Source organism: Sipha flava, unplaced genomic scaffold (assembly GCF_003268045.1).
Source record: "Sipha flava isolate LNK unplaced genomic scaffold, YSA_version1 127_pilon_pilon, whole genome shotgun sequence".
Classification (NCBI taxonomy): Eukaryota; Metazoa; Arthropoda; class Insecta; order Hemiptera; family Aphididae; genus Sipha; species Sipha flava.
The window spans coordinates 430,504-445,287 of NW_020271753.1; the positions used below are offsets into that span (position 1 = coordinate 430,504).

At 35.2% G+C, this 14,784-nt stretch overlaps 1 protein-coding gene across 1 annotated transcript in view; it reads right to left on the reverse strand.

The window, feature by feature from the left end:
- LOC112694345 overlaps positions 1-14,784 on the reverse strand; it is a 75,008-nt gene that overhangs the window by 33,726 nt on the left and 26,498 nt on the right. Inside the window, exon 2 of the mRNA XM_025569784.1 lies at positions 20-115. Within this exon, the coding sequence (XP_025425569.1) occupies positions 20-115 (96 nt within the window). The remainder of the gene's footprint in view (positions 1-19; positions 116-14,784) is intronic.

Genomic DNA, 14,784 nt, shown 5'->3' on the forward strand with positions numbered 1-14,784 from the left:
CGGAACACCTTGTACTCACGACGCTCTCGCAGACGCCCAGCTCGCAGAACACGTTGGCCATGGTCGGCGGATGCGTTTCCGGCAGGAATCGGACGAACTCTACTCCGACACCGTGCTGAAACAATTATTATATGCACATGACATATTCGACATGAGAAAAGTATAGATAAAATTAGTAAAATTAAACGAATAAATAAACATGATAATTAACAGTAAACTAAGATATAAATAAAAAAAAGTTATATGTTACAGTAGCTGAAACGATAACGCGAGCGCGCGCGTTGCGATTAAAAACATGAGAATGGCGATGACACATGACAAATATGATAACTGTGGACGACGAAAAACCTCAAATGTGCGTATTCATTGAACTGTACGGTACTCAACACGGTAATAATTAACGATTAACAGTCGAAGACTACGTTCGTGCATTAATTTACAATGATTGTACACGGTTTCGAATTGTTAGCACAACAGCGTTGTGTTCGCCCGCGAAATTCAGAGATGGTCAAAAGTGTTTAGTGCCGTTAGGTCTTAAACTGCTACCCTCAAATTCTGTACTTAAGGATCCTCGTAAAATTTCACTCGCATTTTGTTTCCACATGTCACTTTGTCGTCGAAACGCATCACTTTTATCCGCCATCATACTGTTGACGTCTGAACACAATAAATCTATAATTATCACCCTGCGATATGACCATAACTGCATTTCTATCGTTTACATCGATTTTTTTATTTATTTTTTTTTTTTTTTTATACTCAACTCTGTTCTCGTCGTCGGAATGGAATTATTATAAACATTCTCAGATTACACTTTGTGTTGCCCGAATGTCTATCATGAGCCCGTCACTTGGTTGTATCACACCATCGCATCACGGTTTCCTGAAAATTTCCTACAATACTGCTTTGGTGTTACAAAGCGTGAACCGGATGCAGTGATTTAGAGGTATTCGCATGTGTAAACCCGATAAAAAATCAAATTTTATTCATAGAGATGTATTGTAAATATATTAAATAATACACATATTTTACATATTGTATGTCCACGCCGGACGTATCTCGCATGACATTGGTATTTTGCTATTATGTACCTATATTGTAAAACCAACATAACACTATATACAAGTGCAATACGTACAATGAACAAGATTTTTATCCGAATATGTTAAAACATTTTACAGATATAGAATCGGCATTAACGATTTAATTATAAACGATTTATTTTGTTAATATTTTTTTATTTTCAGAAACTAAATTCGATGGTCTTAACTATGAATAATAATTATATGCGATTACTGATAGAACGAGCTCGGCGAGGAGTCTATAGGTGAATTTTTCCATTCAGTAGCAAATTTAATTAATGAAATCCTAGTCTGTATACTTTAACTTTGGTGCTCAATGGCCCTAACTGGTCCCACTATTGATTATTCATTGAAAATTGAAATATTAATATTTTGCCGTTATACAGTCAGCTCTATGAAATACTAATTACAAACTCTAAAAAAAATGTAATACCGAAAAAATAAACGTCTGACATTTATTCGTACTAAAATTTAAAAAAAAAAAACATTTGTTTTTGATACATAACAATAATTTCATATTATACATTATATAGCATATAAATATACTATCATTTTAAACTGACAATTGCATGTCGTTTTGGTATTTTTTTTACGCTCGCATTATCTTAACACAATCTACATTTCTTAAATGTCTCTTTTGTTTTATTTTATTCTTAAGGTACGTAATTTGACATTTTCGTTAATATTGAAGCGAACAAACATAGCCAACTAATCCTCTGTGCAGTGAATAGTTTTATTAACAAGTAAAACTAGAAACACATCTGGCACGCAACGTGAACGTGAATAAGTTTTGATTTAAAACCCTTTGAAAACAATTAAAACGAAACAAAAGGGTAACGTTCCGGAGAAACTTCGTTGTTCAGAGCATTGCGAATAGTGATTGATTTTTGAGAGTATAACATCGACAAGCACAACATGTTAATATAAAAGACAATTAGCTATAATCTAACTGTAAAGCGTAGCACGAATATAATCGTCATCATATCACCTCATCGCTTATCGTGCTACGGCACAGACATGGGCGTAACTTGAAAATGTATTATTAGAGGGAGGACAAATATACAGTTACATATCAACTTGTCTATATAGTTAACCTTACATTATTTACTCGTAAATATACGTTAACATTACCTTTTGTTGTATGCATATTAGTATAAGGTGATCAATATAACTAAGTAAAAAAAAAAAAACCGTGTAGTTATAGAGTTTAACTCTATAACCAGCTATTTTGTACTTATTTTAAAACAAGGTATGTTTAATATCAGAGGGAGGGTACTTCCCCTCCTAATTTATTATGGAAGAGTCAATGCTCCACCCCAAATTTACTCCTATAGGTACAGGTACGTTTAGTAACCCAGTAAGACGATTAACGAGAGTTAAATGCGTTTATAAACGCGATTCGAACGGCGACAGCCACCTGACGAAAGCGTATTGCTTAACGAGAAATGTAATAACCTTTTTTCATTTCACCTGTAATTGACATTAGACGTCTGCGCGCAGCTTACTCGCATTGTTAAATTATTCTTATTGAACACGTCGATTTGCACACACATCGGAAACGCAGCGATGGCGAATTTCGAAAGCTCGGCGTCCAAACGTACGAACTCGAAATCTCCACGTGCGTTGGTGCGACGAACTCTTTTCGCACGCATTCAACGTCAAAAGGAGATGGTGAACTTTCGTTTTAATCAAAAAATGATACATCTGTAATAAAATGTGTCGTTGTCAGACGTGCGAGAATTAACACGTGCTGCAATCTACACCGCTACTGAGAACTGCTGTACAAAAGATTTTTAATCGAATCAAGACCTGATATCTATCGAACGGGATCGAAGCACGTCGGTAAAACGATAAAATAATACGTCATTTGGCTTGAAGGTAACAACACTGCGTAAATATGCGTTGCAGTGATGGGACTTCGGAATTTTTCTTAAGTAGAATGCAAATATGTTTAATTCCACCGCGGCAACGTGCTCGTCCGTTCAATAATAATAACAGGATTGAAAAAAAATACTAATTGTCTATCCCTAAAAAATGGAAATCTTTCTTGGTCTATTGACAACAGACTTAAGAAACCTCACATGTTTCGTGCTGGTGACGAATGTTTTTCAATAATAATGCAATCAGTTCCAAAAAGTCGAGACACAAGTGTACCGGTATAAGACTCTTGTGAAAAAAACGAAATGTAAAATTATTACACGAAACACTCGTACTTAGCTGTGAATACGAACACATAAGTTAGGTTAGAAAACCGCGAAACGGGTGTTTTTCAACGGAACTGTGTGCCGCTAATATCTTGTCAAATCAAAAACACTGTTGACCTCATGGCTATCAAAAGCATACTTCGCCTTGAACGGGCATATCGATTTTTTTTCTTTTGTAAAAATTAGTCTATTTTTTATTTATTTGTCGATAAAGTTTATCGAGTGCATTTGATATGTTTCTAATATTCATAGTTCACGTGCGCATTTAATTTTTATAATTTTGTGACTTGAAAATAACAGTTTTTGCTCACACCGATACACTATGTCGTTAATTTTCCAGGAAATATGCATAATTCACGTTGTATTTTATCTATTTATATCAATTGTCTGCCATGCTCGGGGCGTTTCTGTCTTTTGCATGTTATTTTCTGTTAATCGAACACAGGTGACATATCCAAATTACACGTTACTCTTTATTAATTTAATGTACAATAATATTTGCTATCATATTAATACATGTTTCCATGACTGTATATACACATGTTTTCACATATTACACGTCAAATGAGCCTATATGACGTTTGATGTCCAATGCCAATAAAGATCCCATTATTAATATTTTATTGTTTCATATTTCAGTTTTCAGCCCATTAGTTCTTTTATTGATTTCTACTAAATGTAATGTACACGCACCTAATATTAAATTGCACCAAAGGGTTCAATTTCAGTGTTCAAAATAAACAAATATATATTAAAATTTGATCAGCGTTTAAATTTTGGATTTTTCTCTAAATTAGTCTTAAACTAGTTATACTATTGAAACATTACATTAGAGATACATCAGAAAAAATAAAAATTAAAAATATAGTAATTAAAATACGTCTATGAGCATTATTGTATTATAGTCATTTCACTTTTTTTTTTTACAAGAAAGAGTAATGCAATTACTTCTATGCTATGATGCATTGATCTTTGTTGAGTAAATTAAATTATATTACAAATTTAAACGAATAATTATTAACAATTTTAATTTGTTTCGAAAATCTCAAACTTTCATCGTTCAGGTAATTCTAATTACCTAGTATTCTAAGAACATTTAAAGTACCTAGTACACTATAAGTTTAAATCTTTTCTACGACACACATAAAAAATACTCATGTATTTCTACTTTTTTAGTTTATTTTTATTATCAACAATATTTTATGTAGATTATTATAAATTTCAACAAGCTTATAAAATCCATGTTACTCTCTAGTACATGAAGTCAAACTCGAAAACTTGGTTTATTGTTACGTAAAATATATCCTTTTATATAGGATCGCGCATTAGACCTTATGTAAGTTTTATATCATAATAATACGTAGTATGGTAATTGTTTATTAAACCAGCTGTTTATTTACTCGCAACTCGTGAGGAACACGTTTTATGCGAAATTACACTATTATAAATAAATCAACATTATTATTATGAATTAATTATACAAATTAAGCTCAAACGTGAGTGTGACGTTTTTCAAAAAACTGACCGTTCGCGATTTTCGGGAACATTTTCAAACTATGGCAAATATTTTTCAAATCCATTTACCAAAATTATTTGATAGAACTGATTTCAAAGTATCAGTTAGTAGTGATCACGGTTGTGGATAGTAATGACGTTAAAAAATAGTAACCGGTATCGCTTTTCACAACGGTTCGCGAAAGCACCAGCATAGATAAAAGAATAAATAATACCATCGTCGCGGAGCGAACCAGGACCATTACCAAAGTAGCGGTCAGTAGTCGCTACAAGTGTCGAGAACCGCGTCCTTACAATATACGCAGTGATGTAGTCCTAAAAATGTTTGGCTGAGACACGATTGAGCATAAAACACCTTTTTTGCGACACGATTGAGCATAAATTGTTGGTGTATCAAAGGAATTAAAATACAAAAGAAAACCAACACGATTGAGCATAAAAAATTCTGCAACGTTGCTATTTTCAATTTTAAACTGTATTATAGATACAAAAATATTTATTTAAATAATTATAATAATTCAAAATATAACATGGCAAAAAAATATCATGTTTTCATAGTCAATACGTAATGTATTTAGTCACATTGTATAGTATATAGATGTGTTTGAACAAAACGAAACGCACTATACACGAATAGGTGATCGAACACTGATATTATTTCTATAATAATTTTGGAATTGTATCTTAATTATCTTATATTTTCCTCCGATACAGGACAGTCCTGAAGGGGGGTCTTGGGGGGTGTCTCGCCCCCCAACGAAAACACCAGTTAGCAATCGGACTTTCATTATAACCTAGAAGGACCTAATTTTACTTACAGAAAACGAATAGTACATATTTCGTAATACAGAGTATACACAAATAAAATTTACATAACTACTATATAATATAAAATATTATTATATATATATATATATAATTAAATTGTCAATTTTAAGAACGTGTGACACTGACACATATATACATGTTAAAAAGTAAAAATACGACTACATACAGTAAAAAAATTGTTGTCTACATTTTTCATATTATTCAACACCCCCCCCCTTGATTTTCATCTTCGGAACGGCCCTGCCACGATGCTAAATGTTTAAAAAGTTGTTTTGCTTCCGGAACTAATTTATTAACCGATAACATTGTCGATAAAGCTGAGGGGCTCAGCGTTAGAAATCATAATAATTGGTGTAATAATAAGTGAAAATAATAAATTACAAAATGTTGGCAACGTAAATATGGCAACATCGTATAAAATATTCTATGCTCAATCGTGTTGCTAAAAAGGTCTATGCTCAATCGTGCTTTCCCGAAAAGTTTACGGGTACACGCCTGCATAGTGTAAAAAATACATGAACAATATTACGAACGTTACCATAGTTTAAAAACAGATCTGTGTGCAAACGGTCTCTATACAAGTCACGATTGAAGAAAATATTGTCTATAGCCGTGGTAAAAGTAAACCACTGACTTTTGAGATATTTTTTTAGCCAGGTTAGGCTTATCTGTTTTTACTCGTTGAATATCGAAATTTAATAAATATTATCCGATATAAATATTGTTTACCGGGTAACGGCAATACGTTTTGTTCCCAGTCCGTGTATCCGCGTAAAACGATTTTCGTCGAGGGTGCACACACAATTATAAGATTAGGAGGTGGGTAAATGCCGTGCACCCCCGTGTACCCTCTACTACTTCACTGGATACACATGTATACATTTAAAAGCTAACGTTTATTTTTTTTTCGGATTTTTAACCAACACGGCGTATTGTTTCCACGTCCGAATAAGCATCGCTGGAAGAGGTTAGGTACATCACAAAGTATTCAATACCGTTTCGATTGCAAACCGAAAAGACGTACCCGGAGAGCAGATGAAATTGCTTCGTTCCCGTCGTGTATCACGTGAGTTTCCAACGGTTGATTGATATAATATTGTGATAATATCGAAAGTCGACGAGACGTGCTACAATCCTATCAGCCGTCGACGCGCGAAGTAACGGGTAAATTACACGTCGACGTATCTAAATATGTTTTTTTTTTTTTTTAATTTCCACAATAAGCGAGCAATGGTCTTTCTAGGCCACTCACATTTTTATAATTATAATTTTGATCTATGGTTACGGTAATAAAAATAAATCTATTTAATTTTCGTAACTTATAATAATAATTTTTATTTTTAATTAACAGGGAAACAATACGTATAATTATGTTTAAATAAAGAAAATCATTTCAATGTAATAGATTATTAAGGTAAGTAATGTCCCAAATCAATTATTTAGATAAAAATCGAGTAATCGAGATAAATGTACATAGGTTATCTTTAGACCGGAAGTCAAGAACATTGTGGTTTTTATCGCTTAGAAATTTTTGCTATTCATAATCTCTTTGCATATATATTTATATAATGTTATACAAAACAAATTACGTGTACTACACCGAATCCGCACCACGGTCAAGGAGTGTACGCAAAAGGCGTAGTGATCATCGGGGAACATTCGCTAACAATTGGCTTCGTGCAGGGGAGTGGGTAGTGTGGTGTCAGGTGGAAGTCATTTTCCAGCTCCTCGTTTCGTGACAAACTACATGGGTTTTCGCTTGGGGAGATCTGTAATCGTGTAGGTTTTCGGTTTACAAACTCGGAGAGCTCCTACGGGAACGCTGCTGTCAAAAGGGCCGAACGGCCATAAATATCAACGAGCATGGCAAAACTATGAGGCTTATTATTATTATTTTTTTTTTTCAAAATAGTTAACCGGATTGCATAACCGAAGCGGACGGCCGAACGGCGTTCACTGCGAAGACCAAATTGGGCGTGTATCAATATTTTCTCTCTTAACTCGCGTGACACGTGCATTGTACACTCCGGTGCGTTTAGCTTTGACACAGGGGTACACATGCGTGTGTAGGTACATGGCACACACGATTACACAACAGCGCGTTACGTAAAATCTGTTCGCGAACGAAAAGGCCTTGACGTTTTGCGATAAACTCGCCGTCCCAACCTTTTTTTTATTTTTCATTCTTCTACCGCGCCCACTCGTGCACATCACTCCGACGATCGCATTGCGAACCGCAGACCACGAATTTCGACTTTCGAACAGACCCATAACATTACTGATAATAACGCGGTTCTGTGCAAGTGTATTTCTTTACTCGTTTTTTATTTTTTCAAACCGTCGACTTTGTTGAGATAACAGTAGTCGGTTATTAACCAGACAGCAGCAGCGTAAACACGAGTGGTGGCGAGACGATCTTCATTTTAACGTTCGTGTGGTACAGTTGAAAAAGCATTGACCAAAAAAAAAAGGATGTTTTTCTACCATGTTTGTTTTATTTTATTTTATCGAATGCAACGCGTCTCGAAAGGTTCGATTTTTATTTACATAATTTTGATTTCTTGGCCATTTTCCAAATGTGCAGCCACATGTCGCGTCCGATTTGTTTTGATAAAGTTCCATTCGGTTTTATTCATTTTTCTTAAGGCTGCGGGTTAACTTTTAAAAACGATTTTTACAGCGTGAGCGCGCGAATAATATTGACATGGCAAAGCCTTCGCCGTCGCCGCCGCCGCCGTCACTGTTGTGTTTGGATCCGAGCACAGCTCACACGTTTCTATTTGGGTAGGTCCTCTGCGGGAACACAATATAAACGCACACCCGCTAATCCTAATCCTGTCGAACGGTTATTCCGGTCGGCAATACTTGTACGTAAACATTGCCATACCGCGAGAACACGACTCGTACCAGCGCCCTCCGGACCACTCGCAGAAGTTCCAGAATCGATAAATCGTATTTTTAGATAACAGCTACGGCACGACGTGATGTCCTCGTTGCCGAACGAATCGGTTGAAAACCATTCAAACGTTCGGTTATTGAATCGTTGCGGTTCGTCCGTTCGGGTACAGCGCGCTTCTCGTGAAGAAACCTATACGTAATCATTGGCGCGGCTTCAGAGACTTACCAGGGGAGAAAATTTTAAGTATCAACTAATAATAATTATTTCCCCAAATTAGTACTGAGACACATAATCCGACTACGTTCCCATATTATGATACACACCTCATATTAATGTCATAATATGGTTTTTTAAGCAAAATAAAATTGTTAGGTAGGTATCTAATTAACTAATCGGGATTTTACAGTTCACAAGGACAAAAATGTATTAAAAAATTTAAATTTTTGAAATATCTGTGGGAGCCATGGCCCCAATGGCTCCCCTTGGAGCCGCGCCTGCCTAACCATGGATAGCGCATCTTAACGTTAACAAAACAACAATAATATCATAGCCATACCTATACCGTCCGGCGGTGAAATCGTTTTGCACACGATACGAAGAAACGTATATTCTATCGGATATCCCGAATCGCTGCGCATAATTTAAAATGTCGCAGTACCTGTACAGAAGATACGTATATTCGTATTGTCTTACGTGCCGAGTGCGCCGTAACGAAACGCAGGGCGATTTTTACTATCGTCGCGCGCAGATCGCAATAACAACGTTAATTAAAATAATTATTATTATCGTTGTTCTGCTGCCAGTGCACGACGAGTAATCCTAAACAACGTGTCATTATACACCCGGAACCCTGCTGCCGTGTCTACCGATTGCTGAAATATGCGCATTATCCACTGTAACACACCACCTATAAAGTTACACACACACACCCGCACGTACACGGGTTCTAAATTACTGCAAACAACTAACCCTTCGTCCCGTGAAGTTATGCCGACGTTTTATGCAGAGGCGTATACAGCGCGATACATCGCAGAGTACGTGCGATTTTTCACAAACAACCACGTGTCACTTACAAGTCGACAAATCAGTGAACAGTACAATAATATATTACAGTGAACCGTAAATATAGCGACGCATTTGTACACAAACATTTCGCATCCAAGGTCTAATTGTCAGCCTTTCGTTACGTCATATTGAATTCTTAACAAAATATTTATACATTTACTCGTATATACGTTTACCATAGAATAGCGATGATTCGTTTTCGATTTTCCGACAAAAACCTACTGGGTTACAACTGACATCAAATATAACGATTGTATTATTGTTATTTTATTAAATGGGAAAAGTTTTTTTTATATTTATATATATATACGTGTAAAAATTTGAACATGCTAAACCTTATTTGTTTACAATGTGAAATATATGTATTTAAAGAACTGACCGACCTTGTATTTTTTTTTTCAAAATTAAAAAATAAATAAACCATGAGATTCCTAACACAAATTAAAAATGGATCCAACGATATTGAAATCATTTTAAAAAATTGCATTAAGACTTTTTTCTATGGCACATGAATGATAAAAGGTTTTTGTACCTGTTTTATAAATCTAAGATCGAAATATGTAGTTTCATTGTTATGTTTTGATCGGTCAGTCAGTACGGTAGTAAAAAAAAATAATCTATTTCTGAATATTATTTTAAAAGTAGAGTTTTCTGCTTTCTGCAAAGAATGCTTCAATTTGACCGACATTTGAGAGTTAAAATGCCCCAAAAGTGTTGATGCATTCGTCCTTTTTACCCATTTCAAAGGTCACTACTTAGACGTGCAACTTAATACATATAGGTTCATGGTTCGTAAATATGTATGCACTTTGCTTGCGAAATCTTATTACAATAATATCGTAATCACCTAGTAATACAGAAATAGGACATTTCGGTAACAATTCACCATTCGGCAGTAGACTATTTCGACATAATAAATAACTGTACGTCGTTTAAACATTTACCATACGAAGCGGACAAGCCGAGCGAATGATTAGGAACCATGATGTGCCAGCTTTAGTTTTATCGATAATGCAAACAGGATAAACACACGTTTAAAACATCGGATAAAATATAACTACCACCAGCCCGGGTCCGAATAGATTTGAAAAACCGCGACTTGTAGAAAAAATTCAATAACGGAAATCGCGGCAATGTATACGGTCGTTTGCGTTGATTTCCGGTCGTACGACCGCTGCGCAATCCATTTTTCCTCTGCGGCATCATCGTTTGGTACCGTTAAAAACGACGCGCATTTCGAGCACGCGGAATATTTGAACGGTAAGATTTCTCGAAACAATACCGGGGTACTGTAAAGCCGTATGTTGTGGAGCCGTGTGCGCGGCCAAAACCGAATACCGTCGCCGAAACGCGTCCTGGACCCTAATAAAATACCGTACGGCCGACAACACGGTAATAACGCACAGTACAATGGACGAGCGCCGTTCTCCTCTCCGGCTCGGAAATCTGCTAACAGGAACAAAATGGAGGCGCACCGTTACTTAACGTTTCTATAAACGGTTTTACGAAATTAATTTCCCTCGTTCGGTTAATAAAAGGGTTTCGCGCCCCGGTATAGAATGCAATTAGCCGACGGCGTTCCTGTACCTACGTGTACGCGGCCGGTCACGACCGCCGCGTCGTAACTCGTCTTGTACAGAAAATGCGACGCGGTTTCACCAACACGGATAGGAATTGTACGGGTGCTCACTACGATATGAGATACGTTGTCGACGTGGGGGTATTATAACGATATCCATAGCAATTAGACTTGGTAAATATGGTAAAATCTAAATATTGATAAGATATTAACGTTCAACAATGCGATGGGTCCCCAGACGGGGCTACAGCCTATTTGCGCCCCAGAGTAGTACATTTGAGCCTCGAGGGATGTGGACAGATGCACCCGAAAGATAAGATACTACCTGCCGATTTATAGCCCATATGTGCCCATTTCACTTATAACGTTGCCATTGTGATTCATAATATAGATTATTTTTATCTTGATAAATACTTAAATTAAGTAGATTAGTATATTATACTATTATAGTAATTATTAATAGGCATTTAGCTGTACTCGTATAATTAAATATTAATAAATTATTTAAGATTGAACTGTTATAAGTAACCGTATAACATACATTTTCTGGGCTCAAGTTTATATTTAGTGACCTACGATCATCATTACCATCTGATTTGCTCATTATTTTAAGAGCAAATAAGATGGATATGGAAATTTAATATGTTTTTTTAAGTTTAATATTTTTATAAATATACATTATAGAGTGATACACTATGGAATGCACAGATTAATTTTTTTGTTAATTATTTTAAGTTTTTCAAGTACTAAATTTGAACTTTGATTAGGATAGAATGTTTTGTATTTAAATTGTTTTCATGTTTATCAAACTATTATCATTTATATTATATACTTAAGTTTTTTGTGTATCTTAAAGAAAAAAAAAGATATAAGTATACTTACTTATGTAGTTATTTAGTATTTTCTTTTATTTTATGCCTATTCTTACCTACAGTCGCACCACAACAACATGCATAAATCGTTTGTTAAGAGTACTTACATAAGACTTAAATTCAATAAAAGAAAATCGACTGTTGAAAAAAAAACGAAAACCCAGTTTAAAAGTAGTTATCGGTAAGTTTGATGATTTAAAACCGTTTCCAAACAGATAATCGGTAGTCCCATTTTTTATAGTCATTTTAATAATCGGGAATCGATTACCGCTATTTCTAAAAACCACGAAGACTGGCAAATGTTTCCGAAAAAATTTCCGAGTTCTTTAGACCCAGTAACCAATTTTTCCGGGAGCGGTTTCAAACCCTGTGTATTATACTAAAGTCCATTTTTATACACTCACAACTCACCTATCATACTCTAGTTAAGGATTTGTAGTTTATGTAAAGTTGCACTACGCATACAAATGAGTGTGACGTAAAAATTAAAAAAAGTTAAAACTGATAAATAATATGTACGATAGTATTAACTTTAAAAGGTAATTAATAATAATTAGTATTGCTTGTATTTCAGAGTACAGTTTGGCAACGTTGTACGGGTTTAATACATTTTTATTAAAAATATTTTGGGTGAAATGCGTTATAAAAAAGGTATGATGGCAGCAAATGGTTTATACCGTCCGCACGAACCCGTTAGGTAGGGCCCATTATCTTTTCGAAGAAGTATACGACATTAACAACGATAACAATATAGATCCTGCATGAACGTGAGTGCACAATCGACTACAATTATGCATTAACAAGTGGTAGGGAAATGTTTTTTTACGGTTTTAAAACCGTAAATGTTCCGACGATTAAATACCGAATTCGTCGACTGCGATCAAAACTACTCGGAAACTTTTTTTTTAATTCAGCTATTTAAATGGTTTTTACGAAAATCGATGACCAGTAGACGAATCCGTCTGAATAGTAAACAACAATGGCGGCGAATACCTTACGAATCGTGTTCGGGGCAAACGTACGCCCCGGGTGAATTTTCCGCTATCCGTCGATACACGTAGTACACCGATATTATCAATTCGATCGTCAGGGAACGCATTCATAATATTTTCAAAGCACGTATTCTACTGAGTTTCAACATTTACATGATAAAAATAAAAACGATGATACGATGATTCTAAATCTCGTCGGGCACATTACTTCCGAACCACGTTCGAACCCGAAATACGTTTGGTTCGAAGTAGATTCGGCGTAATACACATCTCGTCTCGGTTGTTTTCGAATTTTCCAATTCTTTAGGAAATCGCGGAACGATCGTCATGGTCGAAAACACGCACATCAACGCACGGGAATGTATAATATATGCATATTGTTAAAAGGAGCAGCGACTTCCTAGCTGATTTCGCTTGTGGGTCCATTTTGTTTTCGTACGAATAAGCTCCACCAAGCTAGTCAAATGTATTATCTAAAACAAATCTGCGAAACGATCGCGGCAATCGTACGCGTGTACCGCCCCGGTGTGCAGACGAAACCCGTATAAATCAATAACGTTTTTCCGACTACATTTCACATAGCATGTGATTCGCGTACGATATATAATCGTATATAAGCAACCGATAGTTTTCGTATTATCATAATAATTTATCTCTCTGAAGCCTCTACGCTGCACCGTTGAAAAATAAAATAAATATTGTTTTTACGCAATAATACTAAACTATTTACTCTATATCTCATTACATATATATGTAGTATATGTACATAATGTCCCACGAGGATATAGTCATTTAAAGCGACAGAGTATAGTATATCTGCATGTAATGCAGATTCCATTACCCGGCACCGTTTTAAATTAGTAAATCTTCGTGGACAACTCGCAGCTGTTCGACGCGCACGCTATTTATTTAATCAATCGACGAAATAAACAATAAACATCTATTTGTATTTTTTTTAATTTTTTTTTTTTTTTATCACGTCGATTTAATACTCTCGAATACCTATTCATTACAGGTTCCGTATCTTTATTTATTATTTCCATTAGCCGTACGGTGAACGCGTTTTTTTGCACAGCGTTTCCTTCGCGATTCCCGATCGAACGTTTCGTGTACACGTTTCATCGCCCGCAGTGATGTAAAACGGGTTCCATTTCACGTGTCGATGCCCGGTAACGAACACCTACTTTTGGCGTTGTGCAAGACTTTATAGGGTTCGTGCGTGACAGCAATATCGTTTGATTTTAAATAATCACATACTTATGGACGATTCCTTAAAACTATATTTCAGTGAATAATCCATTTCCTAATGCGAAACCTGCGGAAGGTTGCGAAGTCCTGCGAAACCCCTATTTCAAAGATGGTGAACCTATGGCACGCGAAAAAATTGAAATTATTAACAGTTTTATACAAACAAATAAAAATATTATTTATAAAATTTTGGATACAAAAAAAAAGAAACAAATTATATACAATTTAAAAATGACAAAATGACTTTCAATTATGCTCTTGAAAATGTATTTTCTATAACGAATTTAATTAAATCAAAGGAAACAAATGGCTTCGACCGATGAAACAATTTTTGGTTGTGACTAATAACGATAAAGTACACTCCTGAGCATAAGATAAATATATAACAACAAATTTAAGGATATTTAATGAATCATAATTTATAAAATTACAAAAAAAAATATATATGTACTTACCTGCCTACTCAGTAAAAATAATGTGATAAATCTGTAATGTTATTT